Source organism: Symsagittifera roscoffensis, chromosome 4, assembly GCF_963678635.1.
Source record: "Symsagittifera roscoffensis chromosome 4, txSymRosc1.1, whole genome shotgun sequence".
Classification (NCBI taxonomy): Eukaryota; Metazoa; Xenacoelomorpha; order Acoela; family Convolutidae; genus Symsagittifera; species Symsagittifera roscoffensis.
Window position 1 is genome coordinate 71124711 of NC_087065.1, and position 20982 is coordinate 71145692.

Sequence of the window (20982 nt, forward strand, 5' to 3'; positions counted from 1 at the left end):
GAACAGTAATTTGAATTATAAAAGATTGCAGGTGGGGGGTAGAAGGAAAAAGAGCCGCGAACTCAGTTGAGATGTTTTCTCGTAGGCGGAGATCAACTTTCCATTAAACTGACAATCAAGTATGTTTCAAGTTACCCCGAGCCATACCTGGCATGTCATCTTACCCAATGCAGTAATTAACCAACTGCCGTTTTCGCTTTGTTTGTGACAGGATTTAACTTAATTGTCGCTCATTTTACGCAATAATCACTGATCCAGTCAAAAAGGTGTTAAAGCAAATGTTCCTGTTAACAATTTATTTTCAAAAAAGTGTCAAAATATTTAAGCTTGAAGCAGTTTTTTCTCTTTTAGGTGGCCACTTTTGGCAGAGTTTTTATAACAACTGACTGAAGGATACGGACCAAGAAAGCTTAACATCAAAAAAAGTGTTTATTTGCATTTTTTTGAAAAAAAAAATAGAACATTTTTTTTTCAAATTAGGGCCGTTTTTTGGCGTGGTTTGATAAAAGGATCCTAACGAAAAACTAGAGCTTAGGCAATTTCGACAGTTTTTGTAAAATATGCAAAATCGAAAACAATTTTTTGAAGAAAAATGACCAGAAAAAAAATCTTTGTTTTGCAGTTTTTTTTCAAATTTTTTGCAGTTTTTGAAAATTTTGAAGTTTTTGAATCCAAAAAAGCACTAGATTACTCATACTAGAAAAAAACTAGTTTTGCTCGAATAAAGCAAAACTTTTACGAATAAATTGGCTATTGTAAGCTTTTAAGCGATTTAAAAAGCGTATGCAAGCTTCCCTGGTTGAAGTCCCACCGTTAACTTTCGCTTTTTCTGTAGTATCCAATTGATCGCTATTTTCCAGCGCTGATTCAGGTAGAAATCAAAGTTTTTGGCAGAGCTAAACTTGTGATATTTCAGAGCTATTTCAGTATTGATTCCTTGGAAAATGTGCTAAAGTTAAGAAATTTTTACTCATTGTAGTAGCTTTCAAATGAGAGTTTTAGTTGAAAAGCTTTTCAACTTTATTATATCCGAGGATTGATGGTGGGGCAGAGGTAAAATGAATAACTACAAAGCTGATGGTTGCAGGATCTATCATCGGTAGCTCATTATTTTTGCATTTTGATAGGTTTTTATTGCTGTTTCATTGCTGAAAATTAGCAAAATTAGCGAAATTATCTATCGATATAATTTGCTTCTGTGGCAAGTAAAATCAATAATTCATTGATGGCGATTGCTGTTTTGCTATTTTTTTATCTCTTATTTTCAATGTGAGTTGCACCCGGGTTATTTATTCGCTCGAATTAAGACGAAAAATCAAAAATTTCTAACCAGTTTTTCTCGACACTGGGAATTTTTTTTCGAAATGTGCAAGAACAGTTTCGACCCCACTTAAGAAATTTCTGCTCATCGCTTTTACTCTCGATGTTTGCTTGAAGCATGAAAAACTTCAGAACGGAGAGAATAATCACCCAGCTCACCATCGAGCGTGTATTAAACTTCGAAAAGACGACAAAACTTATTTTACTCAGACGCTTTCTGCTGCAATTTTGACAATGCTAGGTCAATGCAAGATAGTCCATCTTAAGACACACATGAAGTAAATGTATATAGTTCAAGCTGCTCAATTCCCTAAATAACAGTTCACTTACAATCAATCACTAACAAAGGACATTCCACGAAGACTTAACGAAACATACAACCCAAATAACTTCATCGACTCTCAAATGTGAATATTGGAGCATTCTTTGATGAGCAAATTTTGGATGCCAAGATCATGAGACTTGTCAATCAACTTTTAAAAAGAACTCGACTGAATTTGGTCGTAGAGAATTCGTTTTTACATCAAAATTATTGTATAAGTAGCTTTAAAAAATTATTCGTGGTTGCACTACAGAAAACAACTTGAATCATATCGGTTTTCATCAATGCAGCAAAAAACTCAGAATAAATCATATTTCATTTTCAATCACAGTCAGAGGACAAAGTAAGAAACTTGATGAAGCAAAACCATCGTGAATAGCGTTTTTACTGACTATTTCAGGAGCAATAAACTTGTGCATTAATGCAGCAATTCAAGCAGCAGCAACAATATCAACAAAAAAAATAGCAAAAAGTTAATAGTTACAGACGGTACGATACAGGTTTTATTTGATGCCCGTACCTAGTAAATGTTCTAATTCAGATCTGAAATAATCTTTTTCAGATCTAAATTTCAAATCTGAAATGGGTTGTGCAATTTGTGGATACTTTAGGAATGTGTTATTTCAGATCTGATTTCAGATCTGAAAATTTGTTTTTCAAGTTTATTTCAGATCTCATATTCTCAATTTCAGATCCAAATTTCAGATCTTTCAAACTTTCAAATTCTTATCCAGATATAAAATAAAGAATTTCAGATCTGAGAACCTACTAATGTAAGAAAAAGAAAAAAAGAATTTCAGATCTGGCACAGAAAAACCCCTGGGAGCATTGCAACCATCAACGAAACTTGCCCAGATTTCTCTGTTGTCAGAAGTTCTGCAAATTGCGATGTTTTTGACTAGCCTAGAAACTTCAAAAAAAAACTTGACATAAATTAAAACGACTATAGAGAAGCAACAAAGCAGCAAAATGCGAAAACAAGAGACCAGAAGCATCATAAAACGATTGAAAAAAAAAACATTGAACGCATGGAAACTTCAGCTTATCAACTCTTTATTTTTCCTAGGAATACACACAGGGGCTGATCTAAGATTTTATCGAGGGAGCGGGCGGACTTTTCAAATAGCAGCACGGTTAATTAGTAATTGGAGGGCCTAACCAAACAATTCATATTGAGCGGGAAATCTTGCGGTGGCTGAGGAGGATTGAGCAAATAAAAAAAATTAGAATCAGTTTCGAAATAAATAACAAAATCAAAAAACTTAACAGTAAAGAGAGAGGCAATTGAACGTTAGTAGCATCTAAAGTACTTTTGCTTCAAACATGCCAAATTTTTTTCATGAAGCATTCTGTAGTCACCAAGCAAACTGTTCCTTTGGTTATCATTCGGGCCTTCAGACGATTGAAAAAAAATCAATCCAGGTTTTGAAATTTCACCAACTGAGGTACATTTTGAAAATAATTGAATAACAAATTTTTAAAAACTCTTTAATGGAGTCCCTATACAAAACTACCCCTTTGATTTTGCTCAAGCCTATTCGCTCAAAATTTATGAGATCGGTTTGTGCTATTTTGGAAAAACCTTAAGCTCTAAATTTTTTCGTTACTCTGATATTAATACCATGGCTTAAGTCATTTTTATGCAGTAAAGATTTCGATAAAAGTGATGAATCCTTCTTATTTGATTTGGCCGATTTTTTAAATAAAGCTCGGGTTAGAATAATCTTTTGATGATGCAAGGGGCTACGCAATCCACCATTCTGTTGTAGACTCCTCGAAAACCTCCAAAAAGGAAAACAAAAAACAAATAAATCGGTCATGGGATTGCATGGGTGCCTCAGGTGCGATAGATGTGCTCAGCCTACCATTCATAACCTCATGCAGTCTCTAAGAAAAGAATAAAGCTTGTCGGAGAATTAACTGCTCAGAGTAACTACAGGATAAAGTGCTGCCAAAATATCAAAACACGAGAAAAACCCATCCAGATTTGTTGCACTCCTTTAGCATTATACCAGCAAAGACAATCTGAGGCAATTCGAGTGCCTCTGGTTCAGTTTTGATTTTAAATTTTTTTTGCTGACTAACTTAATTCTTCAATCAAAGTTCTTTTGAACTGATCAAAGGTGTTACCGCTGCTAATTTTCGCCTGCTACGAACCTTCGCATACTGTGAACAGTAAATTATTTCAATTGTTACTGTCTGCTTTTAGGAATAAATGTTGCCATGCCCAAGAAAAGCTCTGCAACATTTTGAATAACACAAGCAAAAACGGCCAAAATTATTTGAAACGCCATTTGAAAGAGTTGGAAGAAAAACTTCATATTTGAAGTGGTGCTGCTAAATTCAACTGATCAAAGTACAGACATGAATTGAGCATTATCAATCATTATACCTCTGCTAATTCCTTGTTTGACACTGATTCATGAAAAGGTTTATTCATTCTAATAGTTTTTAATTCAGTTTTCTAATAGATTTTTCGAAAAGTTTTCTGGTTATGCTTTTATTTTTGAAAGATCCTTCTAGTTTCATAGAAACGAAAATATTAATATTTACAAAAATAAATCAATATGAACAACTGGGGGAGAACGATTGGCAATTTTTTAGGGAAATTGTCTTCGGAGCATCTGTTTTCTTTGAGAATTTTCATTCAGCCTGTCTAATTCTAAACAAAAACCAGTTCTGCTTCAATTCTCCCGTTGAACTAGCAGAGGTTCTTCCAATTTTAAAGACCGATCGTCTGGAATTGATTATATAGCACAAATATTGGCCCATATTTCTCATTTTCCAGATTGAAAAAAACTCACTTTCTTGGTCTATTGATAAGAGGTTTGGCAAAGTTAAACAAGATTTCGAAAGATTTTAAAACAAAACTAATTTTAAATTAATCCCAAAGATTTGAGAGTTCCATGTTATTAGAATGAATTCTTTGTTGCGATTACGTCTTGTAGTTTTTTCAATTGTTGTTCTGCTTCCCAATTTGGTTCACGCTGGGTCAGGAGAATTCTGCTTGTACAGTTCTGACTGCGATGACCTTGAACAATGCTGTGCATATAACGAATGTCATCTTTCATGTCCTATGTAAGTTCAATTTTTAGAAAAAAAAACCGGAAAGACAAAATTAATTAAAAAGAGCAATTGACCTAATTTGGAGGAAACTTGCATGCAAAAGCTAATTTTTGAAACAGAATTCACTCCCATGCTTCGAGCATCTCGACCAAAATTTGGTCAGTTACCTCTTTCTGGATGGAGAAAAAATACGCTCGACTTTGCTCGACCAAGCTCACACTTTGTTTCAACTTTCTCGAACGAAAATTGATTTGTTTCGCTGTTCTCGATTTTCTTGTCCCAAACAAAATGTGAATAAACTAAGTCGACCAGGCTAAGACACGTTTCAACTTATTCGATCTAAAATTGGGATGTTTTGGCGCTCTTGACTTTGACGATCGTAAATATTCTCATTATTTTTGTTCTATATCAGTGGCATCCGCAGAAACTTTTCGAGAGGGTTGCTTTTTTTTTGTCGTCGACCTTTATTTTTAGGTCGGCCAAATTGTTTTTTGAACTCTTCTGAAACACTGCAAGGAGGTTTTTGTAATTTTTTCTCCGCGTGGCAGGCAAATAATTGAAAAAAGCGTAAATTAAAACTTTTGGATTTTTTTTGAAAAAATGTGATAAAACCTCACGCTTTTTGGCTTGCTATCCAAAAACTAGCAATCTTTGCTGCCAAAACTGTCACAAGTATTATGCACTCCTTGTCACGTTATTGTCTGACTAATTTCCATCTGCTAGTCTATAAATTGAGTGTGCCTCGACCTATAAACAATTGTAATATCTTAAAACTACAAAAAGCTGTCATTCAAAAAATATCTCAATTTTAAATTATGGAATGTAATACCGATGTCAAAAGGCAAATATCTAAACGTTAATTGTTTTCTCCATTTGTGACTCATCTGAACACCAAGTGTTACCACGAAAAAAAAACTTTTCATTAAGATCTTTTCATATAAATTGGTCGGTAAAAAAAAAACTTCGAAAAAAATATCATTATAACCCGATCTGCCGATAAATTGGTGAAAAAATATATTGAAAAATTTTCATCATGATTAGTAATTTAGCCAAAAAAAAACGTTTTAAAATGAAATCGATAGAAAACTGCCAAACTGATTCACCAAGTTTTCACATAGCCCACATCTATTAAAACCTTTCATTGCATAGCAAATAAATGGAAAAAAAAAGAAAATTGAGAGATGATCATCGATTGTATTTGCATCAAAAACAGATGGATTAATAATCCATTTTAAAAGATTGAAATTGACTTAGTTTGAAAGAAATTTGCAAGCAAGAGCTAAATTTTCAGACAAAAATCACGTCCTCGGCCGAGATGCTTGATTTATTTTTCGACCAGTTCGACAAAATTTGGTAGGTTGCGACTACTTGGAAGGGGGAAAGTTCGGTTGACTTTTCTCGACCACGCTCACATTTGTTTCAGTTTTCTCGACCACAATTTTTTTTCGTTCGTTGTTCTCTACTTTCTCAAAGCAAACAAAAAATCAAAAATCAAAAACCTAAGTCTTCCAAGCTAAGACACGTTTTGAATTCCGCAATCAAAAATGCAATGTCCTGACTTTCTTGACTCTGAAGGTCCTCAGTATTTTAAATATTTTTGCTCGTAATCAGTGGCATCCGCAAAAACTTTTTGAGAGGGTTGTTTTTTTCGTCGACCTTTTCTTCAGGTTAACAAAAAATTTCTCCGAGCACTCGTAAAACACTGGAATAGCCAGTGATTTTGGAGTAACCTTCTTTTTTATTTTTTGCAGCGCTAAGCAAATCATTGAAAAAAAACAAGCCTAAAAGAGAGTTTTAGGATTTGTTGGAAAGCTGTGATCAAAAAATCACGCTGTTCGGCATGCTTCCAAAATTTCAGCCAATTTTTTCTTCAAAAGCAACTTGAAAACTTTGCACGCCTTTTCATGTTAATGCTCGACATGTTTTCGTTTGCTAGTTCTAAAATGAAGTGTGCTTTGACCTATTTATCGACTGTTCTCGACTTATATTTCGACTTTCTCGACCACAATTGTACATGTCTCAAATTCAAACGCTCAACTTAAAGCTCCTTCTCTAGCGCTACTTTTCAGTCGCAAAACTGCAGAATTTCAAATATCTTTAAACAGATTTTAATCATTTATAACTTACTTTTTCACCGGAAAATTGTCACACCAAAATATATCTAATTTTTATCTCATGGATAAAAAGATCGTTTTTATTAGCCAAATCTCTAAAAGTGCACTGTTTTTTTTTGGCTCTTTTGTTTACCAAAGTTTTTAACAAATCAAAAGTGTCTGGGAAAATTTTTCATCTGATTTAAAAGATTTCCTTGGCAGGTGGATAACACTTCGGCCAAAATAATCATCAATCTAGAACAATCTAACGAAATTTTGGTGAAAAAAAATTCTCCATCTTCAGGACCTTAATCGAGAAAAAGTGAAAAAAAAACGTTAGAAAATAAGTTTGATTTGAATACTGCCAAAACGATTTTGAAAGTTATCACGAAATCTCAAGTCTGTGAGAGCCTTAAAAAAGCAACTCATATGCAGGTTCGAAAATAAAATAGGCATTTAGAAGGAATTATAATATCTGATAATCGATTAAATTGGATTTTATTGCATAGCAAATAATTTAGATAAACGAACAAGGATAGCAGTTTACTGTGCAAGTAGCACAGAATGTTCCGACCAGAGTCTTCAAAAACCTACCAAACAATCTCTTTTTTAAATTAGTGTAATTTTTTCTGCGTGGTGCAGTGGTGTGATAAAAGGATCTGACATAAAGCTATAATTAAGAATATTTGACAGTCATAGTAATATATGCAAACCGAACAACAATTTTTTGAAGAAAAAGACTAGGAAAACAAAAAAATCAAATTTTTTTGCGGATTTTTTTTGAAGTTTTGATGTTTCTGGTTACCAAAATGGTATTAAAGATCTTCAAAAACTAAGTTTAATTGAGTAAATTTAAAACTAAGGATAATTAAGCTATTATAAACTGCTAAAACTAAACATAAATAAGTCTGCTCGCTTCTCTGGCTTTCCTCGCTTAAAATTAGACGATAAATCAAAATTTTCAAACCGTTGTTTCTCGACACTAGAAAAAAGAATTCTCCAAAAAAAAATTCAATATGATAAATCACTCAAAGCAGTCCGATGATTATTTGTTTTACCTGATTTTGCGTGGAAAACAAAAAACTAAAACAAACCCGAATACAAAGCCCCCCCCCCATTTTTAATGGTCAGATCAAAAAATACTAATAAAAGACAATAAATTGTAATTTTATCACAAACAGATGGTTTTCTAATAGATGATTTTGATGTTCAATAAGTGATTTTAATTTTCTTTGAAAAAGAAAGAATATAATCGATTATAAATTGATTGTATTCGTTTTTTTTCATTTTTAGATAGATGGTACTTTAATCAGAGTAAAATCGATTATGAACACTTAAAATGTATGCGGGAATCTTATTGTGTCTTTTTTATTCTGTCTGTCCTAATTTTTGGCAGCTCTCTAAAATATGGTTCAAAAAGTTGAAATCGACGAAACTATAGTTGAAATGATGAATATGCCCATTTTGAATCGTTTTTTTTGCAAGGACTTTGAAAACTAACATTTGTACGCAGATCTGAAAGTAGTTATATGTTGTTTTTCATTATTTCTTTCTGTTAAAACTTTTGCAAACCTCTATGTATTTTCGAGTATGCAAATCTGAACGAAGTTAATAAGCCTCAAACTGCTCCATTTGACGTTGGAATCAGTTTTTTGTTCATTTCAGCCTGCACAATCTGAGTTAGAAAATTGAATTAACCTTAAAAAAGGCGAAGTTTTTGTTGGTAGAACTAAATTTTCACAAATAAGTTTTGTTAAAACTGTTATTTTTTCTTTCAGACGTGGATGTTTTCTTGACTGGCACTGCCACGAAGAACAAGTTTGCTGCGAAGACAACGAATGCCACGATTTCTGCCCCTCGTAAGTAGAATTGACAAGGTCTTCCTTTTTTTTAAAAAAAAATTGAAGGTGTGCAAAATTAAATATATTACACGTGCATTGTTTGAACAACACGTTTAATTAGAAAAATGATGCGTTAACTGTTAAGTTAAATTGGACGGAATAAGTAGAATTAACCCCTCTTTTATGCTTCCAGGGCTATCCGGTTCCTGATTGGACTGGGTTTGACATGTTTCTGCTGCTTCTCTGTGTTCTTGGTCTGCGTAGTCTTCTGTCTAACACGAAGTAGTGAGTGCTCAAGTTTTACATGTTTACAAATTGTTTGGAGACCATTTGTATCAGTCGACAACTCATAACTGAAGTATTTCTCATTTTCCCGTTCTGAAGTTCTTCAAAAAAACCATGTCTGAACACCTTTGAATCGGGCTTTTTTCAGGCCTGTTCCACATCTGTGGCATGTCTATTTTACGCATGGGCACAACTGCCTCAGACCCGCGCAGGTCTGATTTTCTTGTCAGCGTTCAGGTCTGATCAGGCCTGGATCAGTCATGACCAGACCTGGCAGACACATGACTAGATTGAGCAGACACATGACCAGATCTGGCAGACACATGACTAGATTGAGCAGACACAGGACCAGATCTGGCATACACGTTACCAGATCTGACAAATGCGACATCAGATGGGGGGTTGGCAAAATGGGAATCACTACTGAATCACTATTGAAAAGGCGAATCACTACTGAAAGGGCTTTAATATGATATATAACTCAACCCAGTCCGATCATCATTTTTGGTACCTGATTTTGCGTGGAAAACAAAAATAAGAAATAAACTAAAACACCCGAATACAAAGTCCCCCCATTTTCAATGGTTGGAACAATAATGACAAGACCATCACGAAGTAAGCAAAAGAGCATGCTTGGCCACATGTTATTCAGCTGAGTTTTGGCTGGTTTCTGTTTTATTAAAATCTTTTCTCGAGTAGAAAAAAATTTTCAGCGTTGAAAGAAGAATTCAGTCGGTCAAGTAATTTTGTATCATGCGGATTTCGGCATAATTTTGTTCGAAGACCCATGTTTAATCAATACACGTGGAATGGTTAAAATTAGCATCCTGTTATTTTGCACAAAAATTAAAGTGGTCTCTAAAATAACCAACTGCGATTTATTTTTCTTGACTAGCAACTCTGTAAGTATTTTTTCCAAATTAGCTTTCTTGACGAATACCTTTGGTCTTTTCGAATTGATTGATTTGGGTATATTTGTTGGTTGCGGTCGGAACAATAAGGTTTTAGAGGGACTCTATAAAATTATTGCTTAAGTCAAGGACCTCGAATCTGTCGAGGAGCTGTATCGTAAGAGAACCTCAGACTCCAAGCATTCTTTAGAAAATCAAAAACGGGCAAGCAAAAAATACGCTACGTCATAGTTTTTTCATACTCTTCCGAGAGCAGTTGGAACAAAATATCAAAGGAGTGATAACTAGATCCGATAAACTTCGTTATTTTACTTCAGACAAAAATAATTCCGCTCAGCAAGCTCAACCGATTCCTCCTGTGATGTTCAGTCGTCCATACAACTTTTATGCGACAGGAAATAATACAGATCTACCGCCATACGAGCCAAACATGGGCACCAATTTACCCTCAACTGGAACCACAGGGTACCCGAAAATGCCTCTACCGCCTTATCAACCCCCCTCCCAACCTCCACCAAATATTGAAGGAAGCTCGGAGACGGGCGTCGAACAGAACGTGAATCAAGCGCAAACGCAAGATGGCAATCACGCAAATGCGTTTACAGCAGCAGCTGCTCAGCCAACCAATAATGGCCAATCAAGTAGCAGTGTTGATGACAACATTCGATTTGTAGCGCCAGGAAACTTGCAATTTGACAAAAAAAAATAGCAACAAAGTAGCAAAAAATTTCCATTAATTATTCAGTGCAACTGTTGAGAAATAAGTAAACTATCGTAGTAGTTCAAAACAATATACTTCTAACTTGAAGCTAGCAATGCAACTTGACGAAACTATTATTTTTCTCTAAAAAACAAGATATACATGTCCAAGATGAATTTCAGGGTGTCGCATGATCCAATATTGGGTTTTTTCAGCTTTATTATTTATAAATGATCTACCAGAAACAGTTGCAGATAACAAAATGTATCTTTTTGAAAATTATACAACAATTATGACATCAAGCAAAAAATAATTATGATTTTGTAAAAAAAGACATTTCAAAAAATGAAAATTAGTGTTGGATATCAATGACTCTTAAATACAAAAACGGACATTGATAGCATTCTTTGTAGAAAGTTTGAACAACCGTAGATTTCTGCACTAATGATTGTTTTGGTTCTGTTATTGAACTTAAAGTTCACACTGACGATTTGTGTAAAAAAGCTTGACCGGTTCAACTGTTTATTAGTATCATATATTTGGACTTTTGAAAATTTTGCTTCTAAAGAGCTGACGCAGCGCCTTTTGAACTTACTCAGTACAAGAACAAACATCACGCAATTTTTTTTCATTTAACAAATAAGAAATTTGTCTACTCAAGCGGCACACTCTCCGATAGTTCTTAATGCCAGAAGCAGTTTTCATTCAAATTCACCAAAAGTTTGCAAAGAAAAGAGTTTTGTTTCTGTTTTTCTAAATGTTACTCATGAAGCTCGTATTTAATCTTTTTTCAAATTAATTTTTTTTGGCTCTTATTAAAAGCAAGATTGCCTAATTTTTGTCCAAGTGGTTGTATAATTGAATGATATCATCTATTTAGATTTATCTTTTCTGAAAAATGAGCTTTTCTACACTCCAAAACTTGGTTTATTAAGGTTGAGACAAATCAGTTTGATCATATCGTGGTCCTCACACGTTTATATTTTTTTATTAACAAAATTTGTTTTATAAGTTATTTTCATAAAACTCTCAAGCACTTGCAAGATTGGTTGACCTTTTTGCATGCCTTCTCTATTTTTTCCAAATAAAAATGTTATTTGAAATTCTGAATTTACCTAATGTTAGCATGTTTCGATTATTTTAGTCATTTTTATATACAGCGGGTTTAATTTCAGCATTTAAACCCAACAAAAGATCGGGGGAACTTTTAAAGTGGCTGTACAGTAGATTAGATTGAGCCATTCAAAAAGTCTAAGACTTTTGACTTTCATCCCTCTTTCAACCAATTTTCTAAAAATTATATTATGATTGGCTGACATTTTGTGGGCCCTCGGCCTGGGGGATTTACTCAAGCTTGAGACTTTCACAATTTTTCTTCTTTATCATTTTCCTGTTTATGCTAACGCAGTGGGCTTGAAGTCAGCATCTCAATTTAATAAAAAAGAGACCAACTTTTAGTTTATAGTGTAGAGGTTTAGCTTGAAATTTTTCAAAAAAAATGACTGATAATAACCCTTCTTTTTTCTTTCAGATTTCCGAATACTAAATTACGATTGGCTGAGAATATTCAATATCTTGGTCCTTCTGGTCTGAGGGTTTCACTATGAATGGTTGCCTATTATAAAATAGACAAAATGAAAAAAATAGAAATGAAAAACAAGGATAGCCGATTACTGTGCAAGTAGCACAGAATTTTCCGACCAGTCTTGGAAATATATAACAAAAAATTAATTCAACATAGCGTCTTTTTTCGACCTAGTGTGACAAAAGGAGCTGAGCGAAAAACTAGACATTAGGCAAATTTGACAGTCATAGTAAAATAAGCGAAATAAGCCAATTGAAAAATAACTTTGGTAGAAAAAATGACTGTAAAAACGCATAATAAAGAAATTTGTAGGCATAATTAAGCTGTTGTAAGCCTTCTCGCTCGCTATATTCGATAAAAATTGAAGTAAAAATCAAAAGTTTTAACCCGCTTTTATTCGACAATGAAAAAAAATCGAAATTTTTTTTATATCATTCGAATCACGACTGAAAGTGCTTTAATATGCAATATCACTCAACTCTCTCCGATGATTATCTAGGGTAGCTGATTTTGCGTGAAACAAAAAAAACTGAAAAAACTAAAACAAACCAGAATACAAAATGAATCCCCATTTTCAAATGATCGAAACAAAAATTTTACTTTTCTTTCAAATAACTGTAATTTATTAACTTTTTTCTTGCACTCAAGGTGTCTATTTAGGGACTTTTTTGGAGTATTGCTCAATTCTACCTTTCTGGGAAATTTAGGTTCAATGATGCTTTTTTAAAAACGCCAGGCTAAAAAATGTATTACATCATTGCTGCCACCTCCACCGCGTAAAACAATAAACACTCAGTACGAAAACAAAAACGGCGTTTATCAAAATTTCTCTGATGTTCAAATTAAAAATCTTTGGTAATTGATTTAAGTTTCAAGTTGACAAAAGTTCTAACTTTTATGTAATTTTGAATTGCTGTAGCGCAGAAATTGCTTTATTGTTCCGACTTTTGAAGAAAGTGGGGAAAATTTATGCTTGTTGTGGTTTTTTTATTCAGTCATTCTTCGACTTGTTAACCAAGCATTTTTCAACAAAAATTTTTCTAACCATTTTAAAGATATTGTCGTCTTGATCTCAAACTTAAAAGGACATTTCACCTGCAATAGTTTTTATAAAATTACGGGGGTTTCAAAATTGCTAATTAAAGGCCAATTAGGGATAATTAAAGTGCGATATGTTGCTGATTTATAACACGCGTAAAAAGCAAATTAATGCGTTTCAAATTGATTTTAGGCCAGCAATTTAGTCATATTATCACAATACGAGACACATATTAAACACACCCTTAATATTTTACATAGCGTGAGGGGGAATAATGAAGAAAAAAATTTTCTCAAGTATTTTTCTCAAATTTTTAACCAAAAAGAAACGTTTGAATAGGCTTTAAGTGCAATCGAAACATTAAAAAAATTTTAACCTGACATACGAGCAGTTTTATAAGTATTGATAATCAGTGCAATCAAATATAAATTTGTTTAAAAAAACAAGTTGTTTTCAAATTTTTTTCTTAACCAAGATTTGTCTGAGAGTTTTCAAATACAGATTGAAATTCACTTATGTTAGCCTCAAAGAATAGCTAAATGCAAAATTCTAAGGTGAAACAAATGGCAAAGGGACTTAGCTTGGAACACTTTCGCCAGTCGCTAATTTCCTCTAAACATCGAAAACATCGAGATTAGTTTCCTCGAACCTGAAGAATTTCAAAAACATTTTTGAAAAACTTATTCGTGAAATTTCGCTTGAGGTATAAATAAAAAACCACTATTAGCTCATTAATCTTTTGTTTTGAGCAAAGTTATGGTCAATTGAAAATTAGCACTAATTTTATAATTGTTAATTATGCATACCTATTCGGGGCTTATCAAAAAAAACAATGGGAACAAATGGCATTGTAGTAAGGCGTTCGCTTTGAGATACTAAGATTGAGTATTTCTTCTATTTCAATTTAAGGATAAAGTTTGGAATAAGGCAAGGAGGCGCTCAAACTTTACTTTTATTTTCAGGTTTCGAACAGCCTGGCCAATCTTGGCGACAACCATGAAACCACATGAAAACTCTGGCCCCAAAAAACGGCCTCCAGTTGCCAAAAGATTATTTTCCACCAAAATAACTCAGCTTTGACTATGGGATAACGTAGGAGATGGATCATCTTTGGCCAGGCCTTGCAGCTTTTGAGTTTTTTTGATAGATATTCTCTGATTTGCAGGGACTAAATTCTACTATAAAAACGTACTCACTCTACTCAACGACCCCAGAGTTACTCCCCTTTATACCGTGATATAGAGGGGAAAACTAAAACACGATAATATCAACAATCTTGCGTTGTGCTCTTGCGGCTCTTCTTTTGCGTTTCTAGCTGGTTCAGCGGACTGTATACACAATATGTAAATTCTTTTTCAATTTCAGATGAAACAAAAGTAAGTTACAACGTACTACTATTAAACTACTTATATAACGAAGCCCGCGTTGCGTTCTGTTCAGTCACTGCTTCGTTATCTAAAACCCATAGAGACCAACTGCAACAAGTCAATCTGCTCATGCAACTAAATCAACCCGACATTAATCTACGGTTCAAATCAACTAAACTACTATTACCTTCGGAACTATTCAAATCGCAAGTACCCGTAATCTGCCCTCGGTTCAGTTCAATTCAACTAACTTACTAAATCAGTTAATGAGACACAGAGTCACTTAGCTAAGATTTTTTTCTCCAATCTTTCCAAATTCTGTTTACCCTCTGAAGGTTCTCACCACTCCCTCTAAAGTTGCGCTTACTTTGCAATTTCTCTTCTCTTTCTAGTTGCTTATTAATAATTGAACGAAGTTCTAAATGAATTGTTCTTCTGACGATACTACTACTAAGTTTCAAGTTCATTTTGGGTGTTTTTAACTGAGTCGTGCAAATATCAAGTCCAATTTTATGGAATCTCACATCATGTTAAGCATCTAAAGTTTCCATCTATATGTAATTCGCCTTTTATGGGTCTAATTAGACCATAAAAGTTAGCTTCAACGAGCTAACTGACTATCCTGTCCATTCATCTTTTTTGAGAGGCTTACTTTTTGTACAGCACTCATTTCACTGCCATTTTCCACGGGGACTAATTTTTTGGTCTAATTGAGTTGCTTTTAATAGCCTTACTATCATAGCTAAGTTAAGCCGAATGTTTGCTTAGTTTCACGTTTTTTCAACCCACTAATTCAATGTTGCAATTTAGAAACTATATCACCTTGGCTTCTGCGTTCTTCCCCAATGAATAAGTTTACTCCCAATTATTTGTCATCTAACCGCTTCACATTTCCAATTGTTGGGCAGGGGAATACCCTTTTTCGGTTTTAATCCCGGGGTTTTCAACGCTATTTTGATCGTAAAAGCCCAACGGTCAAATAAAAGTTCTTTCGAGGGTCTAAGGTTCTAAATTTCCCTTAGCGATGTCTACATCATAGTTTTTGTCCAAATCCATCCGGCAGAGACTAAGTTCCAATAGGGCGGATGATGTTCCAATAGGGCTTAACATGATGTTCCAATAGGTTCGGACTTTCGCATGCCGGGTTCAAATCGACTCTATTATCAGTCCAGTGAATTTCATAATTTTAGCTTCCTGATCTCCCTGAGTCCGCCGATTTTACTGCACACTTGATTTTTCAGCCATAGGAGAGAATAATTCTTTAAAGGTTCAAACTATTTTGTTACCAAGTTTAATAACCCCATATGTGCCAAAAAATGGGAGGGGGCATGGGTAAGCTGGGTTAGCTTGGGTTCATTTTTTCGTGTGAAGATACTTGAGTTTCCAAGTAATTTTTACTTGAATATGCAAGTAAAAACACGCGAGCAACGACTAGAGAAAGGGTACTTATATTTTTCAAATATTTTTTAGAAGAAAAACCAAATACATACGTGAGCATAATGAATAAAGGAATGCTCTCGTTGTTATACTTGAATGGAAACACATGAAAATTCAAGTATTTCGATTGAAATTCAAGTTGCTCTAGTGGTCCTTTTTCGCAAGATTTTGTCAAGTAAAAACACGTGATTTTATAAAGTGATAACGAGTGAACATTTTAAGAGTGTAGTTGAACTGTTTGGTTGGATTATTTGGCCTAGCGTCAATTCGTCGCGTTTCTGGCTGCCGGTTTTAAATATAGTACCAAATGTCGCCGGCTTCGAGTTGTCGACTCACGGGGCTGTTTTATTGTATCATCCTCCTCCTTCACCTGATGTTGCTCTGATAATGTTGCGTTGTCTATAAGTGGCAGTTTGTCAATTCTCCTCGCATATCATGGCAGAAATGTCTGACTGTGGCAGTTCCTTCAATCAATGTTGAATCAATGTTAGTGAATCACGGACGATATAATTTCAGTCTAAATTCGTTCTCTGTCTAATTCTCAGAGTCTTATTTTTAGCAGTGGCTCGAAATTTGATCTGCTTTGACGACCAACAACTAGATATGTAATCGAGTGTCAAGCGCACAGTAAAAATCATAATTTTTTGTTTTTTTTTACGACTGCAAAATTTTGCTGGCCAACTCTAAAACTATTCTATGAACACCTTTTGGAATTCACTGTATTTTTTTTGGGGGGGTCGCAAAATACAAATTTTTGCAAAGATAGAAACAACTGAATCGTGCGCACCAGAAATCGGCATTTTTAGACCCAAACCTTCCAACGAATTGGCCAAATTTTTCAAGCATTTACCGGAGGCGCAGTGCAGAAGATTTCAGCAAAATAGAGTCTAAAGTGTATTTGAAGAGAGTTCAACATTTTTTTGTCAAATTGTCAGATCCACACCTGATAAGCCCAGTATTCTTTCAACCTTCGCAATTCATTTAACCTATCCTTCATTTTATTCTGTACCGGAATTTGAGACATTTTTATGATTTGTTCTTACAACCATCAACCCCAGTTTCGTTTATCAACTTATTACGAGCATTTCAAAACAAAAATTCCACAACTCTTACAAGCACTTCGAGCAAGATCATAGCCTAACTAAATTATAAATTATCAAAGTGACAAAATTTGGTATGCATGACTAGCTTTACTGACGCCCAATCTTCCAGACAACCAAGTTAAGTTCTAGGACCCCACTTTTTGATTTGAAAAAAAAATGCATACAGCTGTCTGAAAAACGTTCGGATCTCATTGGTTTAAATTTAAACTTAAAGCCAAGTTATTCTATTCATTCAAACACCGCTTTAACCAAGACGGCGATGTTAACTTTATCATACTCTAAACTTAATCGAAAAACTTTCACCAGCCCTTTTTGTAGAAAGAATTGTTTACAAGTAGTTTTAAAACTCCTCATGTTATTATAATATGAAAACTGTAACAATTTTTCCCACAAGGGGATGTTGTCCTGCTGTGGTAATGATACCATCTATCTGAGGATATCATTAGTGATACCATGTAGTTGCCTTGCCAGTCAAGGTCTGCTTAAGTCAAGGTCTGCTTATGTTAAGGTCTGCTCTTTATCCTGCTAAGATCTATGTATTCATTGCACACTCTTAGACAAAATTCATTCGTCAATTGGTGATTTCAATCTTACGATCGCGGGAGAGTTCTGTCATACCCTATGATCTGACTGAAATGGGTTACTTCACAAATTTTGGAATATGTCAGATATGATATATTTGGTTTCATCGCAATAATTGGGATCATAAAATTAACGTTATTTCTTGTAATTTTTTTAAACGTCGAATGCGATTATCGTTGAGAGTTTTTCGAATACTGATTTGCTCAACTTACATAACACTTATTTCCGAGCAAACACTGAATCGACGTGGCTAAAGTTTTGTGATTTTACTCGAGTAAGTTAACTAGTGTTACAGCTCTCAAGCAAATGCTGAGAAATACATTCTTGGGTTATTTTTTTACTAAGATAAATTCCAAGTTTGAAACGGTTTTTGCGGCTTATTCAACTCTGCGGCTTTATGTATAAGCAACTGCAAATTTGTTACCTTTAGAACGAGCGCATATCGGTAGCAAGTTAGGACCGCCCGGAAATTTTTCAAAACGAAATTCCGCACTCTTAATTATGAATGATTATTAAGTTTTAGATTGCAAATTAACTCGGTTTTGTTAATAGATTTTATATATGTCAATCAGTAGTTGAAATTGCAAGAATTATTTTTAGGGCTCATTTTTGTAAACTAGAACATTTTTTTCAAATTTCCTGTAACAACAGTTTAGATTCGTCAAAATGCAGTCAAAACTCTGAGCAGTTTGTGCAGATACAATCGGTTCTTTTTTCATCTCGAAGATGCAAAACATTTTAAACAGAACTCTCAGCCGGCAAGCAAACAATTCGGCCACAGACAATTCAGCCAATTTGAAATTCAGAAAATTCAGCCAAAAATATACAGACAATTCAGCCTGAGACACTTCAGCCAGTTTTACAAAACGCTAGATTCGAAAGAATAAATCGGAATGGGAGTTATTTCTCGGTTTAGGGTCGCCGGTGGGCGCGCTACGCGCGCGTCGCCGCTAAGCGGCGATAACCGGTTCTAAATTTTGTATAGAGTCCTACCCTCTGTTGGCAAGCTCGCAAGACGTTGGCGCGACTGCGGCGGTCACTATTATTGGCTGAGTTGTCTCTGGCTAAATTGTCTGCACACTTTTGGCTGAATTGTCTGAATTTCAAATCGGTTGAATTGTCTTTGGCCGAATTGTCTGGACGCGTCTCAGCCACATGGGTGCATGCAACTTTTATATATTTTTTGCAGGAGACTCATTTTAAGGTAGAAAATTGTTCCATTATCAACGTTTTAGAGCAGAACCTAGCAGTTTTCTCCAAATCAGCTCGTTTATTCTATTTTGTTGAAAAAAAAACACTTTCAGCCAATAAACCAGTTTTTCGGCACAAGTAATTTAACTCAACGCGCGCTGAAAACATTATCTTTAGCCAAATGTTTCAAAATGTGTACAAGATAACACTTTCTGTGTGCTGTCAAAATTAGTTTTCTCAAATTCGGTTTTCATTAGGGTATTACAGGTGTTTTGGGAATGATTTGGAATGAATTACTACTAAGATATTTGAAATAACCGAATTTGAGAAAACTAATTTTGAGAGCACACAAAAAGTGCTTTCTCGTACCATTTTAAAAATTTGGTCAAAACTAATGTTTACAGCGCGCGTTTCCTGCTTTGAGTTCATTTACTTATGCCGAATAATTGCAGGAGTAAATTAAGTTCATAAGTTCAACATCAAAAAAACAAGTTAGGCTATGAAAACACGACCCTGCAATCATTAGTAACGAAAAAAAATGACGAAGTATCGCATTATTTTATTTGTTATTATGGTTGTATTTGGTAGTTTCAATTTGAATAAATTACATTTAGGGTATAAAACTTTATCCAAAATCAACGAATACAAAACTCGATATATTTGGAATCGAAAACTTTCAGCCCTCAACGAATGTCTGAACAGAAATCTAGTTCATGACTTGCGAACTCATCCAGATGCGCCAGTGAATAAAATGCTCAATGAAACCGAAATAATTGTTCACAACTTGACAAGCTTTAAAGGTTGTGTAAATTTGTACCGATTAAGTCAGAAATATTCACAACTTCTTTTAGAAAAATGAAAATTACTTTGATTATGTTTTTTTTTTGGGCTTAGAAAAAGGACCACAGACAAATCGGTATAGAAAAAATCGGGCAACAGAAAAATAAGAAACAAAAATTTTCATTGGCAAAATAAAAAACGTTTGCTTTTTTGCGCTTACATCTGCCAAAAGCACAAGAATCAGCGTTTGCTTTTTACTTGAAAAAAATATTATCTTTTTCAGATTTTTTTTCAATTTCAATTACTTGCCATCCCTTATTTCGGTCGTCTCTTAGTATTGACCAAAACAATTTTTGAAGCTGTTGTCCTTAAACTCTAATCATAGATATAAAGTTTACACACTTTTTAAGGCTGTCGACCCGAGCTGCCGAGATATCGTATTCTCTTCATTTTCAGTCGACTGCAGAGTGTGGAACTTCGCTCTGTTATTCGAAAGACTTATGCTAATATCAGCGCGTATTCTGAAGGAAAGGATCACCTTAAAGTGATTCAGAGGGGGGGCACTATTCTCGTTCAAGACAAAAATACCCCTCCCCCTCCCCCTCCAAGTTTCTTTAATTAAGCCTCAAACTGGCTCTTTTTTTTTAAATTTTTGTCAAAATTTCAAAAATTCGAGGCCAAATGCGTTTTAATGGTCATTTAATTCGCATTTTGGTAATAATAATTAAAATCAGCATAGCATTACTAAGTATAATCAATCCAATTTTTCAATTTCAATTTTCATCATTTTGGGGAGTATAACCGAAAAGACCCGAAGGATTGATTGCGCGAAAACCCTCAACCAATCAATGCCCTTTAACTATCCAAAACAGATCAGTTTATTGCTTTTTTCGTATTTTTTAATACAGCTCAGGAAGAAAAGCAGATCTAGTGTTCTCTATAAGGTGCTTCTGATTGTCAGAAAAAAAATTGATTCACGCATAGGCGAGGCTGCATTTAGCCGGCACAAGCAAGAAAAAGACAAAAATATTACGAAATTTTTGAAAGTTTAAAAGTTCCTACTCTTTGACCAAACTGGTCTTCCGAGATATTCCAAAGAAGTACAAAAATTCGATAGTCACGAAACTAGAAAAAAGCTAAAATGGCATTTTGAAAAATTTGGATATTTTTGGCCTGAAAATTGCGTTTTTTCGCAATCCCTCAAATTTTTGAACAATTATTAGGTTGGCTGACCAAAACTGGATGTCGTAATATAGTAAACCCGACTGGCTTGTTTGATATTAGTTCCTTTTCATTTTCTAATAATTGTTTGTTTTACAGAGTAAAAAAACGGTTTGAGCCAACTGAATTTGAGGTGATC

The 20982-nt window shown here is 34.3% G+C and overlaps 1 protein-coding gene and 1 long non-coding RNA gene across 2 annotated transcripts; both read left to right on the forward strand.

Annotated features, from left to right (window-relative positions):
- The first annotated feature begins 4310 nt into the window (after positions 1-4310).
- LOC134845206 (uncharacterized) lies at positions 4311-10589 on the forward strand. The gene is made up of 4 exons (XM_063862106.1): positions 4311-4720; positions 8580-8660; positions 8836-8927; positions 10156-10589. The coding sequence occupies exons 1-4, from the start codon at positions 4560-4562 to the stop codon at positions 10545-10547; spliced, it is 726 nt and encodes a 241-aa protein (XP_063718176.1). The 5' UTR covers positions 4311-4559; the 3' UTR covers positions 10548-10589.
- Positions 10590-16177: 5588 nt separating this feature from the next.
- On the forward strand, positions 16178-20191 carry LOC134844461 (uncharacterized). Its single transcript, XR_010162685.1, has 4 exons — positions 16178-16441; positions 16902-17090; positions 19369-19642; positions 20033-20191. It is a non-coding gene; the product is annotated as an uncharacterized LOC134844461 (long non-coding RNA).
- The last annotated feature ends 791 nt before the right edge of the window (positions 20192-20982 follow it).